A 19,865-nucleotide genomic window follows, 5' to 3' on the forward strand; every position below is an offset into this window, starting at 1 on the left:
TTTTTTTCGTGCCGTACGTCTCTGGGTTGCTTAAAAAGGCCGTGTACAACCTTCCACGAGCGACCGATGCGCTTCGCAAAAGCATTTTCCTTTTTGTTTCCTCCTTCAGCGCCAAAATTTGACCTTTCTCGAAGTCTGTCAGTGGCTTGCCTCGCCCCATCTAAATAAATAAACGTTTTGGCAAATAAAAACATGTAGAGGTTTGTCAATGCCCTCTCTCTGGTGTGCATTGAGCTGCACTCCCCCAGACCCCTTCAAAGAGATATAAATGTCTTCCTAACCCACTTCGTCTATGTTTTCCGCGCTGCACCTACGCAGCCAAAGGCAACTTTTTGAGAGAATCTCGAGTGTCAGTTGTCGGATAGAGGCAAGAAGCACCGCAAACGAATCGTTTTAACGAGCTATTTATTGGCTTAAATTCATTTGGATAGAGCTTGAGATTGGAAGAAAAAATGGTGAAAAACGATTTTTCGACTCGTGCACTGTAGGCTCTGCCTTCGAAAGTACATTGACACGTTGGGTGACTACCTATTCCCGTCTGCGCACCTTTACCACGGCTTGGATTTTGAATTTCAGCACGATAATGCGTGGATCCATACGGCCAGAGTAGCTAAATGGTATCTGGAAAACCTGGATGTGCGTGTGATGTGGTGGCCTGATGGAGATATACTTAAGCAAAACACACGTGTCCCGAAATCGATTGGTACTGAAACAATCTTGTCAAGACTATGTACAAACAGCTGCTTGTAAAGGCTTTCTGTTGTAATTTACAAGATCTCGCATATTTAATATTCTGGCCAATGTAAACACCTCTATAAATATGTAAGAGAAATGCGGTACTCCTCCAGCTTTTCGATGCTTACCGTATTCTGCGTGTCTGTCACGTCAGCGGTGCTCAAGTCTTGCAGCTCCTGAACCGACGGTACAGGGGTTGTTTGAGGAGGTGGCACCAGATTCATGGACGTTTTCTCTTGCGTTATCACCTTCTTGTAAGCCCCCCGCCATTTTTTAGACGTAATGGCCTCCAAACCAGCAGCGATCTTGTTCCCCAGGTCGGCCACCGAGGACGCTGGTTCCATGGGTTTCCTATTCTTGAGCCCCCCCCCCATCATCGCGATTGGCTGCAACTCGGGATGATATGGGGGCGTGTACAGGACCTCATGTGTGTATCGTCGAGCTATAGTACGGCTTTATACGTAGTGGGAGGTTTTGCCTATTAATAGCACAGAGCAATCAGTTCAAAAATCTGAAGAGTATTCATGTCCTACTTACCTGGGCAATGAGACGCTTCAGCTGCTTCTTGGTGTAGTCATCTTTAGAAACTGTCACGCCTTGACCATGCAGCCCCGCTACCATGGCGGTTTTGGACATGAAACTCGAAGGAGCAGGGTCTGTTATGACCTTGTGGTACGCCGCGACATCCATGTGGATACGGCGCGGTCCGTACCAATGCTGTAATAGACAGCAGCGTTCTTCGAGCCACCTATCGAAAAGCTCACCCGTGAAGTTACCGTGGTAGTCCGAGTTTCCGTCCGCCTTCAAGTGCAAGGGCCATGTCTGAATTGAACACGCACCCATTCTGTGGCAGCCCGCCATTCTTCACCATGACAGCTCCAGCGCCAACGATTCAATATCGTTATCCTGCTCCACATGCCACGTACCGAGCTGAGTTCTTGAGTATCTATGTTGCGCCTGCGACGTGATTCAAATCACAATAACTCTCGTCTAAATAGACTTCAGTTACTTTAGGATATATGCGTGCTGTAAGATTTGACGTTTTGTTTGCCAGATATTTTTGCCGAAATGCCATATTTACTTCCGTGTCTGCCCTTGGATCTCGTTTTCTGCCTCGCACGTAGTCATGTGGTCCAGGATGTACGACTATTTGCTGGAATATGATCAGAACGTGATAAGAGCTGACGTCGACAACATGGTGCAAGACTTCGGGAAGACGGTGTCATCCCCCAAAGATAATGATGCTACTGCCGCAGAAGTAGCCGCTCTAGCGTCTGCAGATCCCATGAATTGCACGAGCATTTTCTGAAGCTGAGAGCGGGGAGACTGACGTGTTGTCGCTATCATCTTCGTAGATGAAGAATATATTCAGTCGGTTTGGGGAAGTTTTGTTGGTGGACTGCACTCACAAAATGAACAGGTAATAGTCCAGGACTTACATAAGCGTATTGCAAAATTAATCCAGAATTTATTTCTGAGCAGATATAACTATCAACTTATGAACTTTATGAGAGTGAATGAGTCTGACGAAGGCGTTGTTGCGCAGCATTCTCTTTTGGAAGCAAGCGGCCACTGGCATATGAACCGTGCTATCGAGCATTCAAGTGAGCTCACCCGGATGGTATCAAAATGCAGCGAGTGATCACCGTAAACAAGGATTTGAACGAAGTGCGAGTGTTGCAATCTCACTTTGCTGAGGAAACGTGTCTTAGTTTGCCATTTTTACGTTATCAAATACCTTAAAGAGAAGCGTTCCCAGCCAGAATTTGTGAAACTAGCAGCTGATGATGCATCTCAGTTAGATGCAGCGGTTAGCAAAATGGTCTACTCAACTATTCAAGAAGAGTATGGTTTCACACGTGATTCTCTCAAACGATTGTGAATCAGGATTGGATTAACAGAAATTGATAATTACTTCACTCGTAACTGGGATTCGTGCCAGGAGATGTGGGCTATGCATCATCGAGCCAAACTGCCCCACTTCAAGAATCGCATCGATAACCACTTGGAGAGTTATTTTGGGAAACTGTAGAACGTCATCAACAGCAACATGAGCATGTCACAGTGTGCAAGCCTCAGTCGCAAGTGATCGCCAGGCACAAAAAATGACTACAAGTACCGTTTGTCTCGTGTTGGGCAGTTTGTGAACACTAACAATGACGAAGAGATGTCCAACATCTTGAGATTTACGACTCACTATGTAGCTGAGTAGATCGAGCCTCAATATGCAGCAGTGCTATCGAAGACAAACCCCTACAAGTCTGAACAAAGTACTTGTGATACCGAGAATCGTCGTTGTCCGTAGAATGACGCAATATCACCAGTTTAATGTGAAGGATTGGAGATGCGTGTGAATGACTTCACCATATCTATGCGGCTTCCGTGTCGTCGCATAATTGCGTACAGAAGCCATAACCGTATCGTTAGCTCTGCGATTCCTTGAAGCTGTATACCGCATCGCCCCTGTCCTAAGCGAACGCCCATGCTCGACGTTTACGAGTAAGATTACTAACAAATCTCATGATTAGCGCTAAAAATTAAATATTACCCCAAGGTGATCCAGTTAATTATTCCGTTTGTCAATGACCTGCCTCCATTAACGCCACAGTGGTCCACGTGTGAGATCTGCTAATAGCATTTCGGTCTATCAGCTTTACCTATTTGTACGGTGTCGCTCTTCATTTTGCCTCTTTTTCAACCCCTCCTAAAATTAGCTCGCTGAAGGACACATTAACGTGCAGTCATCTGTTTTAAATAAAGCGCTGTCATTGGTCATAATCAAAGTGTGCTTAGGACAGAACTTCGCTTAGGATAGAGGCGATGCGGTAGACGAAAGGCGAGTCCAACCAATTAATGGATACAGAATCATATCGGGATTAATTCATGATTTATCAAATTTGTTATAAATCGACCAGTCCGATAGCTAAACTGCGACCGGTGAATTAACTGCAGTATACGACATTCAACGTAGACGGATTATCGGCTGGCAAAAAGAGAGCTTAAGCTCATGCAGAGAGATATAAAGAAGCTGTGAGAGCGACGCATCTCAATGCATCTGAGCTAGCGGACCTATCTGACGACCAAGAATATGCGGAGATGCTACAGCTCGTATTATTTCAGTGAATTAATGCTCGCCAAGGCTTCAAATCAACACCAGGTGCTAAACAAACTAAATAAAAAGCTGATGTCCCTAAGAAGCAAGATCTCAAGACGGATGAATCGGTCAACATTGGTAGTAGCGACAGCACTGAAAATATTGAAAATACTCACCTCTCTGCTGTCAAGCCAAAGGTGCGCATCAATCCGAAGACGCGCAAGGTGGGTTGACCTCAGAAGCAGCGAAAGATGACTGTTGCGACGGAAATAATCAATCGAAAGTGGTACAAGGCATCTGAGGCTGGTCGATTATTGGCTAAGGCGGACGCTCTCGATAAGTTAATGGCGTGCCTGGCCTGCGATAAACCTGGCATACTAGTGACCCAGAAACGACTGTCGGGGGCTCTCGTAAAGTATACTCAATCCAACAATAAGAAGCCTGTATTCCGGAAAATGCGGAATCCTGTTTTAATCCAGGACCCCTTCTACATTATCCCGTCCAAGCTGATAAGCAACTGTATTAAGCCCCCCCCACCCCCACCACCACCACATCAGTAATACCAGGGATAATTCAGTGCTAATCGAGCTCGACGAGAGAGCGAGTCATGTTAATTCTGGTGTTGTTGAGGTGTTCGAGTCAAGGACGTGGGTTCTTTCTCGAAAAACACATCGAGCTGATGTGCAGTTGGTAAAAACCTGAAGGACACCGTACAGCTCGGCATCGATGCACACAAATGGATTTTACAAGAAGGGCTCTCATCGCTTCTTGCGAAATATCATGATATCGCCAACGAAGCTGCAAGTGCAGTGATTAGCTCGTACCCATACAAGCAAGTCGGTGGTCTTGCTGAATCCCCAGACTACGTGCTTTCAATTTTGTATCATCTGGTCCCGCCTGCGTGGTCGATGCATGCATCAATCCGCGCTTTGTGCGAACGTCTTGTGGCCGATTACCCATAGTGCAGATTTGCTGGATTTCTGCCTGCGGCAATTAAAGCAGCACGCGCAAAACCTCTCAGTAACGAGTTGGTCTCAAGTGATCTTCTTGCTCGAGTTATTATTCAAACGGAAGAAGATGGTGTGGCGTGAACGCCATGTTGATTCCACTCAAGCTTTACAGCGCACATTGGCGCTGTATCATTTTGAAGGTGTCTACCAGCATAATTTTCTGCTACGATTCGCTCAAACTGGCGCCTTACACACGGGCTGCGAAAGAAATATAAGTGTATCTAAAGGACAACGGTTCCACATGGTGACCGCCGCGACGCAACTATATTCCAGAAGCATCAAATAGAATCATGCTAGCGTCATTTAACAATCCTGGATTAATGCGGTGCGCCAAGCGTCACCGGTTATTCACCGCACGTCCCGTATCGCCCCGTATCTGCGTTGTCCTCGAAGAATCTTCTCCGAAATTTATCACGATTGAGAGGGTTGACAATCCTGGACCGAGCCTGTAATGACAATCGTGAATTGTTTCACCGTTATAACGAAAGATAATCCTGTACACCATTTAGTTGCTAAACCGGTTAATTAATAGCACATTAGTTCATCGATTCATCTCAAACTGTAGGATAGAAAATCAAGTACAGAAAATAATGAGTGAGGCCAACGAAATGCTAATTTCCAGGATGACTTCTTGACTAGCAGGACTTTAGACTGTGTCGCTATGTTCTGCCTACTAACGCGGTTACTGCTAGCGGACTACATCTGAGTCCTCGTCAGCATTGTTGTGGCGCGACAGACCATCGAGAGTCATACGATGGCGCATTTGTTTGAGACGGCGATAATTCTCTTGAGGGAGTCGATGCTTCTTTGCTCTTTCCTTCCCAATAGCAAGTAGACGGTGCTCTCACTGATACGCTTCTACACTGTCATCACGCAGCGGATTGCCTTCATTATGGAAGTTCGTGAGACTGCCGCAGACCTGAAAGATGTCGTTGCACATACCCCCCCCCAGTGGTACTTGTCGGAACAGACACGCCACAGTGTACACAATCGCCCAAAACGGGTCTCTACCAGAACACGATCACTAGAGACGTCGTCGTTGAACTCTTGATCAACGCGCGAGAGACCCCTTTCTTTCTCTGGATGAATGCAACGCTTCCGTTCAGCGAGGCCTTAACAGCCCTTGATTGTCAGTCACCCCCCCTCATCCGCCAAATTAGCCACTAGCGGCCCATTATCAACCAGCTTTCGGCCAGATTCGGGTTTCAATCGAAGCGAGTCGTGAAACTCAATATTGGTTCTGAACGTAGTGATATCCGGCGTGTTTCCGCGAGCTTGGTCGCTGCAATTGATAGCGAACCCTCGCGGGTTGGCTGAAACCTCAACTTTTAGCCCATACAGCTTATGATTGCCACTGTAGTGTAGCATCACCTCCGACATATTTCCGGCAGGCCGATTTGACTGTTGAAAAGTCACGTCGGTCGTGTAAAGGGCGCATGGAGCATGCTGAAAAATGCGGCCGGTGTGACCAAGTTTCCCATCGTGCGCTCGTCGGTCCTGGCACGCATCCAGTCCTCGTACAGCTGGGGTGTAATCACATGCAGAAAATCCGTAATTGTATTGATGAACGTGGGCGTCTTGATGCGAAAGACGTCTACATTCATGTCCCAAGTACCGTAGTGCTTTAGAACGGACAGCGTCATGAAGAGCGCGTCCTTACCAGTCAATGCACAGCGTCGATCACGGCCCACGTTCTAGTATTGGGTCACGTGTGGTCGCACGCTGCATAGACGGTTAAACTCTTGAGAAGAGTAGCTCGTTAGACGACGAACAGCCTCAGCCCCACCTTCATTGGATCAAGAGTCGAGGATGGGGCAGGGGGAGTCTTGGTCGTTTGTGTCGTCATCGTGGGGCAGTTGGCGAGATAATTCCCAAAACTTGGCGAGGCGCTCGACCTCTCGGTCGCCGAGCATGGCCAGCATGGACTGCTGGTGCTTTTGCTGAGCGCTGCGAGGGTCCATCTTTGGGTGCGGTGGGAGATGAGCGGTGCTGCTTCGGTGGGAAAATTGGCTGTGAAATGAGTAGCATCGCTGTTTTGTTTTACAGTGCCCCCTCGCTCACTACCTACCAGTTATGGCCCTTGAAATGTTTGCTACCAACGATATTTACCAGTACTTGTCGACTCCGAAGACATCTGTCTGATAGTTGGCAGTGCACTTGTAAAAGAATAGAGAATTTCATGAAGAGAATCTCGACACAAATGATCAGTATACTCACTGGTACTGGACACAGTGTTAGATTGCGTGCATGCAAAGCGATAGTAGATTTTTAATGCAATGAAAGACTGCCCGACTTCACATCTCGTGCTTTGTTATTTGGTTCTGTGTGACTTTTCTTTTTGACCAGCTTACTGGTACCTTTTTAATATCATATTAATCGGAAAAAGTGATGCAGAGAATGTACAGCAACAAAGTACTTACGAAAAAAATGAGATCTAATATGAGACGGCGTCAAACGAAAAGGTGCTTACAAACCTAAGTACGAATCGCGATTTAGGCACATCATTGGAAAGAGGATGATCTCCTCTTTTGATTGGTGCATTCAGATCTACAAAAAGTACAAAACTCACTGAGCGACGATCCTCAGAAAAACATGTCTCCTTGAAAAAAACATTTTTCGGAAAAAATGTTCGTAGACCCCTGGAAACAATTTTTCTTACTGAATCGATTGCACCTGGTCCCAGTATCTAGTTTGCATTACTTCCTTTTTAAATATGTGTTTGAAGTTGGAGATCTCAATTTTGAAGGGTATATTTTGAATTTTTGGGTACATCATTTTTATTTTTTGGGGTATTTGGGTATAGGATGGAAGGATCATTCTGATGTATTGCTAACATTTCACTCACGAATTGACCTAATTATCTTTCTTTGCGCGCTTTCGGCTTCGGGTTCCAGTCTTGGGCTGCGCTGGTGTAGCTTTCAACACGTTTGCACGGCCTTCATTCCCTTCTTCACTTTCAACCGGGGCAACCTTCGCCTCATCAGAAACTGCAGCGTCTCTCTTTTTTTTTTGGCACTTGCGTTTCGACGTGCCTGCTTAGCCTCCTTCGCGAGGCGCTCTTCCTCATCCGTAGGAGCTGCGTACAGGGGATCCGACGCAAACTCGGAAGGGACGTACGGTCTTACCTTGTTGTACATTTGCTGCTTTTTCTCGAAATTCTGAGGCGGTGGTTGTAGAGGCTCTAAGTACGCAGCTAGCAGAGTTTGCACTTTTGCGGCGTCTGTCTGTATGCCGTCAAACGACCGGCGAAGGTCTTGGTCCATAGGCTCGTCTGCAGGTCCAACACGGCAGCTGACAACCCCCGGCTTCTCCTCGCTCATTGAGAAGATCTGGTAGCGCTGCACCCCCTTAAGATCCTTATAGGCCTCTGTGACCGGCGTTCGGAACACTTTCATCATCGTGTTCTCTTTCGGGATATGGACAATAGCTGAGCTAGACGAGGAGTCGTTGATAATCTCGAGTAGCTGGTCAGCCGTCCACACGTCCTCTTTAGCAAACTTCTTTCTCATAAGGCCGAAGCCACGGTCAACAGCGTTCTTGGTGTGACCTTTGACGAAAAACTTGAGCGAAACGACATCAAGCTCTCCAGTTTGAGCTAAAGCCAGCAGCATCTTAATAACGAAGTTATTCTTGTTTTGCCCCCCACAATTGTCAGCGTCGATAGTGAGTTTTCGGTGGCCGTTCGCCTGCACGATCCGCTTGATGAAGTGGTACAGCATGCTGTTGACCTCGTCCGTTCCTTTGCCGGCAACCGATTCTTCGTAGACGTAGTTGTACTGAATACCCTTGTTAGCGTAGTAAATTCCAAAGACGTGAACGGTCACCAGAGACAAGAAATACCACTGAGACGGCGTGCTGGTAACACTAGGAAGGGTCAGATTTTGACTGAAATCCATGACGATCACTGCAAGATCCTCCGACACGGATGCCAGGTCTTTCTTGTACTCCAGCCTATACAAAAAGTTCACAGTTAAACAAAATGATCTTTGCATCCTATCTAAACAAAAATGATTCTTGTATCCGTACCTCATCTCCTTCGCGGCTTCAGTATGGACGCCTAGCTCCTCAGTAAGCTCCGTCGTGATACACGACCGCATGCGAGTGTGCAGGATAGTACACAAGTCACACACGTTGCTACGAGAAGACCTGATCCGAATCGTCGGACAATACTGCTGTAGGAGCTTTCGAAACGTCGAAGGGCGGGGTTCACGCACGTCCAGGTCGTTTTCAAGCACATAGGCATTCATCTCAGAGCTGAGCTGATCCCAAGTAAAGTATGCAGGCAGCAGCGTGTAGTTTTCGTCCGTGTACTGCTTGCGTACGTCACCGGCTATCGTTTTCTGTGTGCGGACTCTCACGGGAACAACATCGCCTAGGGTCGAAGCAAACGACCGAAACCAGCTCACCAACCAGCGAATGTCGATCTTTGTAGCGTTCATGTTCAGTAGACCCTTGTGTACCTTGACGGAGAAGGCGCCACGTTGAATTTGACGGCGGTAGCGAGTGATAGTTGCCGTAGAAACGCCGTAGACAGCACACCATGCATCTCTGCAAACACGCCCTATCAGTGGCAGGTAGAACGTGAAAACTTGCCTTTCCCCAGTACCCCGACGCCGCACTGCGGTGTCTGTCTTCATGAGCATCGCCAACGAAGTCAGGACGCTCTGCTTCATCTCCCGGGCAGTCATGATTGATGTCGAGCGCAGGAAATCTTCAAGTTCAGCAGCCTTCCCCTGGAGGCAATGATCGTCGCACTTGTCGTGCTGGATTAAGTCGACCACTGTGTCGTGAAAGTCCTCGCCAAACAAATTGATGCCTCTGTCCTCAGCGAACTCATCCAGTGACTCCACGTCCGAAAGTCCTTCTTGAGCCTCTTCAGCACTTGACGCTGCGCTCGTCTCATCCGAGACAGGCTCCCACACACTGTCGTCGGAATCCATTTCACTGTTGCCTTCTGGATCCGGTCTTAGCGACCCAAGCAGCCGTCTTTCACCGAAAACTGCGACGCCCTGCTCGGACGACGCACTGGGGCTTGCATGACTGCTGGTGGGTGTCGGAGTGGAGGAGGGGGCCGGACGCGTGTCCATTGCTCAGTTGAGTACAAGATCGCCTTCGATACACCTCGAGAAAATGGGTCTGTGTGGGAAAAGGCCCTGTTTGCAAAATATCACTTAAGTTTGAATTTAACTGGCCAATCTTTAAAGCCGTTTTTCTCGATAACTCCAAATGGTTTGTAAGGATCAGTTCGTTTGACGCCGTCTCATATAATGGACTCCGTAAACGGTGCATTTTAAAGCATTTTTTTTTGGCTGGTATGTCATTGCAATTTTTAAGCGCCCCAACTCAGGATCATATTACATGTATTGATTACTTGGCCAGTCCAATTACTGTCAGGTATTGCCTGGCACTCTTAGACCGAGTGCTTCAATGTTCAGATCTTTTGCCAAGCTCCGTTGCATAGTCTTACCAAAGAGCTCCATCTTTTCGCGCAGTTCGCTCCAGAGCTTGAGCGTAACCGGAAATTCTGGGCGGTGCAACTTGCTTTGAACCCATCTAGTGAGTACGACTGTCCTTTTGCCTTCGTCTTTGGCGGATCGTGGGCACTCGCGGACTTCCATCACAGCGACCACGTCCTTTCGAATGCACTCACTTGGCTGATACGGATACTTCTCATCCTCGTCTGCGTAGTCCATCACGATGACCCCATAGTCGCCGTCTTGATGCTCGTAAAATTGGGCAAAAGTAATGGTGTTCGACTCCACTTTTAGGTCTTCTACCGTCGTAGACATGAGTCGATTCTGGATGATACTTCTACTGCCAGCGTCGTCGTCCAAGCGGATGGTAAGATGACCGATTTTCTCGGAGATGCTGATCTCAATGTTGCTGTAGTAGAAGAGCAGTAGATCGTAGATCTGCTTGACACTGCGAGCATCTTTGAACTGAGTTATCGATAAGCGCTCGGAGAAAAAATCACCGTTGTCCATTTCGAAGCGGCGGCCTTCATCGCAGTTGCTTCGTAGGTTGAAGTTGGGTCGACGTAGTCGTAAGAAGTGCTCGGCCTTTGATAGTTTGCTTGTTTTCATCTCTCTCAGTACCTTCCGTCGAGATTTCTGGTCTCTTTTTAAGAAGATAGGGTCATGCATTGGTGACCCAGCTTGTGCGTTCTGGATAGCACAAATCAAGACAATTTAGCGACCTACGTACTAGGGATGAGTTCAATGGACGTGCGTACACATATCGAAAACTCGGCCATAATGGACGCAGCTTGACCGAACTTCTGCTGATTTTTGTGTATATTACGGCGCAATTCTTGTCCGACCTGAAGACTTCTGGCCATCACTTGGTCCGCATGACCCATCCCTGCCATGTTGCTGTTTCAAACCCTCCAACTGCGTATTCAGTTTGGTCAGTTCCTTTAGAAGTCGCTCCTTCTCCTCCTTCAACGTATTATTACAGCTTCATCAGAACCTGCACCTTTCTTCATCTATGCAAAGATTGTCTTACCTTTCGAGCAACGTGCGTCGACTTCCGGTGCTTCCGCGGACGTGAGAGTTTACAGTAGTTTCTTTCAATGAGCATGACTTGTTATAGCTAACTGCATCGTGTTCACCTATCTTCGAGCTTTGTCCGCTCAACTTCAGCTCTTCGTCGTGCCCCACGGGGGCAGTCGCTGCGTGTCTCTTCCCCAGAGCTCGTGGAGATGCTACACTAGTAGCTGTGTCTGTGGCTTTCTCCACCATTACACGCTCGTCTTGTGCGGTAGGAATGCTACAACACCTGCTGTATACTTCGGTACTAAAGAACCAGAATTTGTTTGTGCGTGTCATGTAATCATGGATCAAATGATTGCGCGCCGATTCTCATCTAAGTACGATTCGAGAACGACTAGCGAAACATTTCCCCCGTTATGGCATAACTTATGCCTCTACGAGTTGTACACTTGGGATAAATGCACTGTCAAAGGCAACAGCAACACAATGCAGATTTAAATTACATTTACCAAGGCTATGGTCGGCCACGAAGATTCTCTGCTATCGTTCGATGAAGTGCGCGCCCCCACAGATCCATATTATCTCGAAGCTCGTACCACCCGTCCGTGCATACAAGGAACTTTGGGTAATGCATTCGATTCTGCACCCATCGACACAGCACAGCCACCGACTTACGTGACGCATCACCCGTCACGTTCTTCGATCGTTGCTGCTTAAACTCGCGTATCTCCAGCACAGCATTCACATCTCGACGTACACGTTGACTAGGAACATATGGATGTCTCTCATCTTCGTCTACGAAGTCAGCGACGATTATCCCGTATCTACCGTCTGCTGAGCCGTGTCTCTTGTCCGTACTGTGGCCATAGTACTGTGAGAACAGGACTGTAATGTGACTCCACCTTGACGTGTTTGTGTGGTCGACACCAATCTATTCTGCTTCATCGCCACCTCCGTCAACTTCTCGTATGGTAATGTGGCCGATCTTTTCCGAGATACTGATCTCAATATTGCAGAAATAATAGAGCAACAAATCGAAGACTTGCTTGACACTCGTTGCGTCTTCGAACTGCGTAACTGTGAAGCGAGTGGAGCAGAAATCGCCATTTTCTGCCTCGTAGCGACGTTCCTCGCCCAGCGTGTTACATGGATCGAGGTTGGGACGACGCATTGCCATGAATCTCTGTGCCTTCTCCATCTTCTTGACTTTGATACGTCTCACGTCTGGACTGCTCATCGGTCTTTAGGTGTATAAAGTCTTGCAGGGGACTCCCGGATTGGATGGTCTGCAAATAAAATAGTACTGTCAGCAATTGATACCCCGAGACAGTAGTACGCTTAAGGTGTACTCCGACATAATAGAGGAGAGCTGAGTGAACGTTTGTTGACGCTGGTGAACGTTATGGCGCAGAACTCTTGTGGTCTCGAGCTTCCTCTTAACAAACTCCTCGTTCTCGTCCAATGGATCATTCTTTTGACTACGCAAGTCTGCGATCTGAGCTTCGAGAGCTTCCACCTCTTTCTCCAACTTCTCTATCTCCTCCTGCACCGTCCAGAATAAAACCCACAATTAAATTAACAGATAGCATGCAGAATTAATCCTGCGTTTTTATGTCTAACGTGTGTGTCGCCTTGCGGTACTTTCGCTTTCGCTTGGGTTTCTCCGCAGTCGCTACTGAGCTGCAAGTCTCTCCCTCATCACTACTCGTGCTCAGCAGCTTTGGTACCTCGTCGATGCTTCTCTTTTTCGTCGTGTAGCTCACCTCGTAGCCTCGATTAAATGGCTCCACCCTCGTTATTATCGCTGCTTCTGTTTCTGATATATGTGCCACCCAGGGATTCGTCATGCTCGCACCACTTACAGCTGAGGTACGCGCATTAAAGACCGCTGCGCCACGTAGCAGAGCCGGGTTGGACATTGCGTTCAGCGTCTGGAACGGCGTCTGCGCCTGCGGGAAGCTCGGCGTCAAGCGGCAGCTTGCGACTACTGGATGACGGTCACCCATAATACGCGTCGGTCGTCCTTGCCGCTCGGTGGCGTCACCATTGCGTCGCTCAACGTGGTCATTCATCGACATCTTGTCAAATGGCTCGCAAACAAGCAAGTGATGGTGACGGGCCAAATGTACCTGATATATGGTACAGTTGAGCTACAATCTGGGGCGACTGATGAGACCAAAATCGTGTAGCCATCAGAGAGTTTATTGTAGCCATCTGTCTTTTTACCTTCTACAGCAGACTACGGGGGACAACCGCTCCATCATGGTATGGTGCAGTGTTTGTATCCATCGCTCAGTATTGTCACGCATCTCATGCCACCCAGACTGCGGGATCTCGTATTCAGGGTGGTACACCTTGCTGTGTACCCATCTTGTGAGCACAACAACGCGTCCTTCGCTCGTGTTCTTAGATCTCGTACGCACCCCATGTCTAATCGGATACGACGTGAGCTCCAGCACTGCGGTGAAGTCACGACGAATACGTTCATGCGGATGATACGGGTTTAACTCGTCGTGGTCTACGTAATCCGCCACAAAGATACCGTAGCCATTTTGATGTCCTGCGTCCTCGTCTCCCGGCTCGTACCGTGAGAAATACACGGTGTTCGACTCCATCCGTAGACCTCCAATGGTAGTCGACACCAGGCGATTCTGTGTGATTCCTGGAGCCATATTGTCGTCGTCTTCTCGAATTGTGATGTTCCCCAGCTTCTCCGACACACTAATCTCGATACTACTGAAATATCCCAGTAAGATATCGTACACTTGCTTCACTGTGTTCTCGAATTGCATCGTAGAAATGTAAGTCGCGTAAAAATCTCCGTTTGAGGCTTCGTAGCCATGATCTTCTCGCATAGGTTTCAAAGGGTCTACGCGGGGTCGTCGGTCGTTTAGAAACATGGCTCCATCCGCCAATACTTTGCTCTTTAAGGCCAACAAAGTTGCTCGTCGTGCATGCGTGTCCTTCTCTAAGTGAATTGGATGATGAATTGGACTGCCCACTCGAATGCTCTGTCAGGGCAAAATTTAGTTAGAAATGTACCTATAAAAATAGAAATGTTGAAAAACCTTACAAATAAAGAGTACTCGGACATGAGTGCGTGGATTTTGGTGCATTCCAGTTGTTGCTTCTGGATCGCCCGTCTCAGCACCCTATTGGCGCTCTGCATTTCGCTTGGCGTTCGTGCCTCCACGCCCACACACGTGGCAAATGCACGTGCCTTGATCTGCTCCATCTTGGTGTGAAGCTCTGCCAGCTCCTCTAGCAAATGTGCCTTCTCCTCCTGATAAAACCCAATTTAGTCGTTGATAAAACCCAATTCCCACACAATGTTTCCTTTTTTGCTTACCTTGCGCACGTTGATGGTGGACTTGCGGTACTTCCGCTTGGGCCTTTTGTTCTGAGCTCCCGGTGTTTCGTCTTCGTTGTCTTTCTGCGACTCATTCAGTTCACGCTTCTTGCACACAGGGCTCGAGTCTGCACTGGGTGAAATGTCACTCGGCGTCTCTGTCTCGTCGTCGTCGTCGTGCATCTCGTCCATAGACGCCAGCCACTGCGTTGCCATATCCGTCGCCAGCTGTGTGGGGGACTCGAGCGCCTCGGGCACCGCCACCTTCGCGTTGCCACTCATGGCCGAAAGGTTTGACGCACAGTGCCGAGGGTGCTTGGGGCCGAAAAGGCAACAGTTTTGATGGATAATTTCGAAAGAATTCGATTTTCCAGTCCAGATAAATAGTACTTCCAGTGGCCGGAGCAAAATTCCAGTAAAAAGTTATTGTGAGCCGAGCTAAATAATTTATTGCTAGCTCCGGAAATAGTAAAATTGGTATTTTTTAGTGAAACACCAGGTTCATCCACTTCTTTTCAGAATGTGGCAAGAGCTAATTAGAAGACCATTTTGTTTTGTCGCCACTGCAGTCCACAAATCACCGATTTGTGGACTCCACAGAAGTTGCGAAATGGTGAATCGCCGCAAAGAACATTCTTAGTGGTCACTCACCACACAGAACTCACCTGGACCAGGGGTCCTGGTAGGATTTGGTAAGATCGAGAGCAAGGGAGATCGATCATTTTACAATTCGGTATCAAGATGGCAAGTGGTTTGGACAAAGTAAATCTGGTGAAGGAGTATCTGTTGCTTTGTTCGGACAAGAGCTTGATTGAAACGCTGGAGTCGCCAGTGCTGCTTGGTCCGCTGGATAACATTGCACAAAACTTTACGCCAGTTTCGGTTGTGTTTGTGTATCTTCGGAAGGAGACTTTAACAGGAAACCTGATACCGATCGAGAGACTTCGACGTGCCTTGGAGCGATTGCTGGACTATTACCCGCACCTTACGGGTCGAGTGGTGATGGACGACAAAGACAACGCGCCTCGGATCGAGCAACTTGGTACTGGCGGAAAGTTGTACTCAGCGGAATGCAGCGAACCACTTGAAGCGTTTGAGGCGGTAGCAGAAGACGACGAGCCTGGATCGAAACCTCGACTAATCGTTACGAATCTTCCTGAGGGAGGGAACGAGTTGTTACCACCCATCGATTCGGATGAGCCGATACTGAAAGTGCATATTTCAGGAAACGCTAGCTTCGGGGAGAGCGCGCGAAACGAGAAGTGCCGCCCCCGCAGTTCAGGCGGATGGAACCTTCTAGAACCTTCTAGAAGGTTCCACGGCCGCCCTACATCTGCCTTTTTGTATTACATACTGAATCTATGTTAAACTGAGCATGTCTCTGATTGGCTGAAACTCTACACCTATCATATCTGATACACTCACCCTCCCTCTGGCGTGCGCGTCCCCTCAGTCTTGTCATTCCCGAAATTGCGCTGAAGGCCAGAGGTGCCGTTCCCTGACGGATTAGTCCGACTCCGCGTTTACCCACGCCTGCCTTGTGCGGGCCTGTTTACTTGGGGCTTGGATAGGTCCGTCCTGGGGGATGGCTGTGCCTCCTGCGTCTGCTGCTGCCACTAGCTCGCCTTCCGCCGCTCCCTCGCCTCGCTCGCCGACGCCGCCTGCTTCTGCTGCAGGCCCTGCTGTTCCGGCTGCCATGGTCGATGCTCCTGCTGGTGCTGTAACTCCACCGTCACCTGTACGGGCTCCCGTTGTTCCCTCGTCGCCTGTACGGGCTTCTGTTGCTCCATCGTCGCCTGTACGGGCTCCTGTTGCTCCATCCCCAAACGACGCGGCTGCTGAGCTCCTGGCTCAAGTTTCATGCCTTCCCGTTCGCCTTCGTCTCCTGTTGGCTCCTCTTTGGCTGCGCCTCACGATGCCTCTGCGTCGTCGCCGCCCACCGTGCTCCAGCAACTCATCTACGAGATCACGATCGAAGGGTTGTGTGGAGATGACGTTGGTGGTGATGTTGCGGCTGATGATGATGGTGATGATAGCGTTGCAGCTGAGGATGTTCCTCTTCAAGAGGTTAGATTGTTTAACGACGAAGATGAGGAGGACACCCAACGGACGAAGCGCGCTCGGCTTCGTCGTGGCGATGAGACGTCGGACTGGCATCCATTTCCGCTTCCGAAAGCTCCGGAGAGACATCCAACTACGAGCCATCGCAACCACTATAATCCGGATGCTCCTTGGGATTATGCGAACTCGGCTGGAATTACACGCTTGCTTGACGTCGAAGGGGAATCTCCGCACCGCTGCTATCTTGTTCAGTGGAAGGGTCGTCCGCTGCAGATGAGCTGGGTCTGGATGGAGTTGCTGGACAAGGAATCGACGCGGTACATGATGCAAAATGTCGACAAGTGGAAGGCTTCGGGTTCTGAAATAACATTCATGAAATGGTACGACGTTCATGCTAGTGCTTCCGAAGCTGGTACGTGTTTCATGGATGCGCTCCGCTGCGCGCTGTACCATCTTGGTCGGCCCAATCTGGTTACCATGGAGATGTGGGATAAGTATGAAAAAACCCGTCCCGAGGCGATTGCGTTTGGCGTATCTCGCGAAGACGTCACGGAGTTCTGGAAAACGCTTCAGCGCCAAAGTGTTCCGTTGGACTACGGCATCATGCTTCCCAATATTCTTCATGAATCCATCGGGAGTGTTGCGACTCTGAACCACTTCTTTGAAGCCTTGGTTCCGGGTACGTACTTGGTGAGCGCGGGACAGGATGACATCGGTCACTGTTTCGTCGTGGTGAAGACTGGTCCCAATGCTCGCCTGGTCGTGCTTGATGGGTACTCGGCTGACCACAATCCACCGATGGAAGTGTCTCCTCTCTCGAACTACCTTTGGATTGAGAGTGTAAAGTGGATTAGTCGTGTTCAGCTTCAACTTGGGTACGTGTGTCGCCACGGTAAACGCACTTCGAAGACGGCGCGTAACCGGAAGAGACGCTTGATGCAGCAGTAGCTTCAACTTGGAGGGGATGTAGTACGGGAATACATGTAGGTCTTTGAGCCCCCCTTAAGTTGATTTTACTTCATCTTCTCTTTCGTTTCTTACGCCTTGCAGTCTCAAACTCTACGATTAGATCTGGGACTTGTGACAAGTTTTCAACCGGTTACCAGGTCTGCTTCTCTTCTCCCACCCACTCCACAAGGAATTGGGTCCGTCGCTTGTGTGTCCTCTTCTTCACCAAGCGTTTGACGATCTGGCCGATACTTCCATCAGCCAGTACAACCTCGTTGGGTCGCGACAAGCGTGTCGACTCGTTGTGCGGTTTCAGCGAGCCCGTATTGAATACTGGGTGAAGCTTGTTGCCAGCTTGAATGTTAAGTTCGTAAGCATGGTTATGTATCTTCCGCACAACAGAGTAAGGTCCAAGCCACTTCGGACCGAACTTAGTGGATGCTGGCAGACCAGTGTGCCGGGGGTCCAAGTGTTTGGTGCTCAAGTACACACAGTCGCCAACCTCAAAGACTTGTTCTTTTCGGTTCTTGCCGTAAACATCACGCATTCGCTCTTGCGTTTGAGCAAGTGTTTCACGGCAGCGAAGAAGAATAGCTGCTTGTCGCTCGTGAAACTCAGCGCCTCGACGACTCTTCGCAACCGTATCGAGCTGCTCCGCTGCAAGCTGTAGCAGATTCAGCGGAATATACCCTAGATCCGCCTCGAACGGTGCGAGCTTAGTACTGGAGTTCACCTTTGAGTTGATAGCAAACTCAGCGTTCGCTAAGTGAATGTCCCAGTCGTCTTGACGTGGACTGACGAAGCATCGAAGATACTCTTCGAGCGATCGATTCATTCGCTCAGTTTGTCCGTCGCCTTGGGCCCGGTGTGCTACTGTCATGCTGAGTGACGTGCCGATAGACTTGAAGACGTGTTGCCAAAACGCAGACACGAATTTTCTATCTCGGTCGGATACAATATTCGTCGGCATACCGTGAAGTTTCCAAATGTTGTTAATGAAGAGACGGGCAACGCCTTCGGCTGTTACCTTCTTCGTTGTCGGCACAAAGTGGCATCTCTTGGTCAGTCGGTCGACGACGACCCAAATCGAATCAACGTCACGCTTCGTTCTAGGCAAATCCGTTATGAAGTCCATGGAGATCGATCTCCAGCGCTCATCGGGAATACTCAATGGCTCGAGTAAGCCAGGAGGCTTTGTCAGCCTTGGCTTGTTTCGTCGACATGGTTCGCAGTCAGCAATGAACGTTTGGATCGACGTGAGCATCTTGGACCAGTACCAGCGTCATGCTAACGTTAAGTACGTTCGCTCGGCACCAGGATGGCCACTGTAGTTGGTGTCATGACTCTCCTTGATTATCGATCGTCTCAACTTCACATTGTTGGGAACAGCGATTCGAGGATGGTCATCCACCGGAGACTGGTACCACAGCAAGCCGTTTGCCTCCGAATAGTATCGGTATAGCTTGTGGTGCTGGTGTTTTTCCTACGACTTTGAGGTGCTTGTACGTCGCTGGATTGCTGCCCGGATTGTCTGGACATCTCGATCTTTGACGTAAGCACCCTTGATCCTCTTCAGCAGCTCTGAATCTGTAGACACTTGACTAAGAGCAAGACTGAAGGAAGTGTCGTTGAAGCTGGACACACTCAGGTCATGGAAATACTTCGTATCTGGCTGCAAGTCAGGTCTGCGACTCAATGCATCCGCGATACCGTTCTTCGCACCTGGAAGATACGAGAACGTTAGCTGGTACTCAGCTAGAATGTCGTACCACCTAGCCAATCGGCGGTTCGCCATCTTCTGTGTGAACAACCCTTCGAGACTTTTGTGATCCGTCTCGACGATCGGTGGTTCGTCCAAGCAGTAAATTCGAAAAGCTGCTAGCGCGTGTACGATAGCAAGTAGCTCCTGCTGCTGTGTTGGATAGTTGAGCTTCGCGGATTTCATCTTTCGACTGGTATACGCAATGGGTCGCTCAACTCCGTCCACGACCTGGAATATTACTCCACCAACAGCGAATTTGCTCGCATCAGTGCGCAGATGCATGGACTGGCTGAAGTTAGGGAAGTGCAACACTGGAGGATTACACAGTCGCCTCTTCAGCTCCTTGAAATTCTTCAACTGCTCATCATTGAATTGGATCTTCGCGCTCCTCTTGGTCTTCACTTCAAGAGAGTGA

General features: G+C 48.9%; 5 protein-coding genes across 5 annotated transcripts; 1 reads left to right on the top strand and 4 right to left on the bottom strand.

The window, feature by feature from the left end:
* Window positions 1-7,692: 7,692 nt before the first annotated feature.
* On the bottom strand, window positions 7,693-8,234 carry PITG_06037 (uncharacterized protein; the record flags this gene model as incomplete). Its single annotated transcript, XM_002998200.1, has 3 exons — window positions 7,693-7,745; window positions 7,856-8,150; window positions 8,214-8,234. 3 exons carry the CDS (start codon window positions 8,232-8,234, stop codon window positions 7,693-7,695), a joined length of 369 nt encoding a protein of 122 aa, XP_002998246.1.
* A 1,995-nt stretch (window positions 8,235-10,229) lies between these two features.
* Window positions 10,230-11,206, bottom strand: PITG_06038 (uncharacterized protein; the record flags this gene model as incomplete). The annotated part of the gene is made up of 2 exons (XM_002998201.1): window positions 10,230-11,003; window positions 11,072-11,206. The coding sequence occupies 2 exons, from the start codon at window positions 11,204-11,206 to the stop codon at window positions 10,230-10,232; spliced, it is 909 nt and encodes a 302-aa protein (XP_002998247.1).
* Window positions 11,207-11,844: 638 nt separating this feature from the next.
* Window positions 11,845-12,687, bottom strand: PITG_06039 (uncharacterized protein; the record flags this gene model as incomplete). Its single annotated transcript, XM_002998202.1, has 4 exons — window positions 11,845-12,215; window positions 12,282-12,536; window positions 12,601-12,616; window positions 12,667-12,687. The coding sequence occupies 4 exons, from the start codon at window positions 12,685-12,687 to the stop codon at window positions 11,845-11,847; spliced, it is 663 nt and encodes a 220-aa protein (XP_002998248.1).
* A 238-nt stretch (window positions 12,688-12,925) lies between these two features.
* Window positions 12,926-15,005, bottom strand: PITG_06040 (uncharacterized protein; the record flags this gene model as incomplete). The annotated part of the gene is made up of 4 exons (XM_002998203.1): window positions 12,926-13,459; window positions 13,754-14,341; window positions 14,404-14,613; window positions 14,680-15,005. The coding sequence occupies 4 exons, from the start codon at window positions 14,959-14,961 to the stop codon at window positions 12,926-12,928; spliced, it is 1,614 nt and encodes a 537-aa protein (XP_002998249.1).
* A 415-nt stretch (window positions 15,006-15,420) lies between these two features.
* PITG_06041 (uncharacterized protein) lies at window positions 15,421-17,510 on the top strand (the record flags this gene model as incomplete). The annotated part of the gene is made up of 4 exons (XM_002998204.1): window positions 15,421-15,721; window positions 16,251-16,477; window positions 16,630-17,419; window positions 17,479-17,510. 4 exons carry the CDS (start codon window positions 15,421-15,423, stop codon window positions 17,508-17,510), a joined length of 1,350 nt encoding a protein of 449 aa, XP_002998250.1.
* Between the last annotated feature and the right edge of the window lie 2,355 nt (window positions 17,511-19,865).

The sequence above is a fragment of the Phytophthora infestans genome, genomic scaffold (genome assembly GCF_000142945.1).
Source record: "Phytophthora infestans T30-4 supercont1.9 genomic scaffold, whole genome shotgun sequence".
Taxonomy (NCBI): domain Eukaryota; phylum Oomycota; class Peronosporomycetes; order Peronosporales; family Peronosporaceae; genus Phytophthora; species Phytophthora infestans.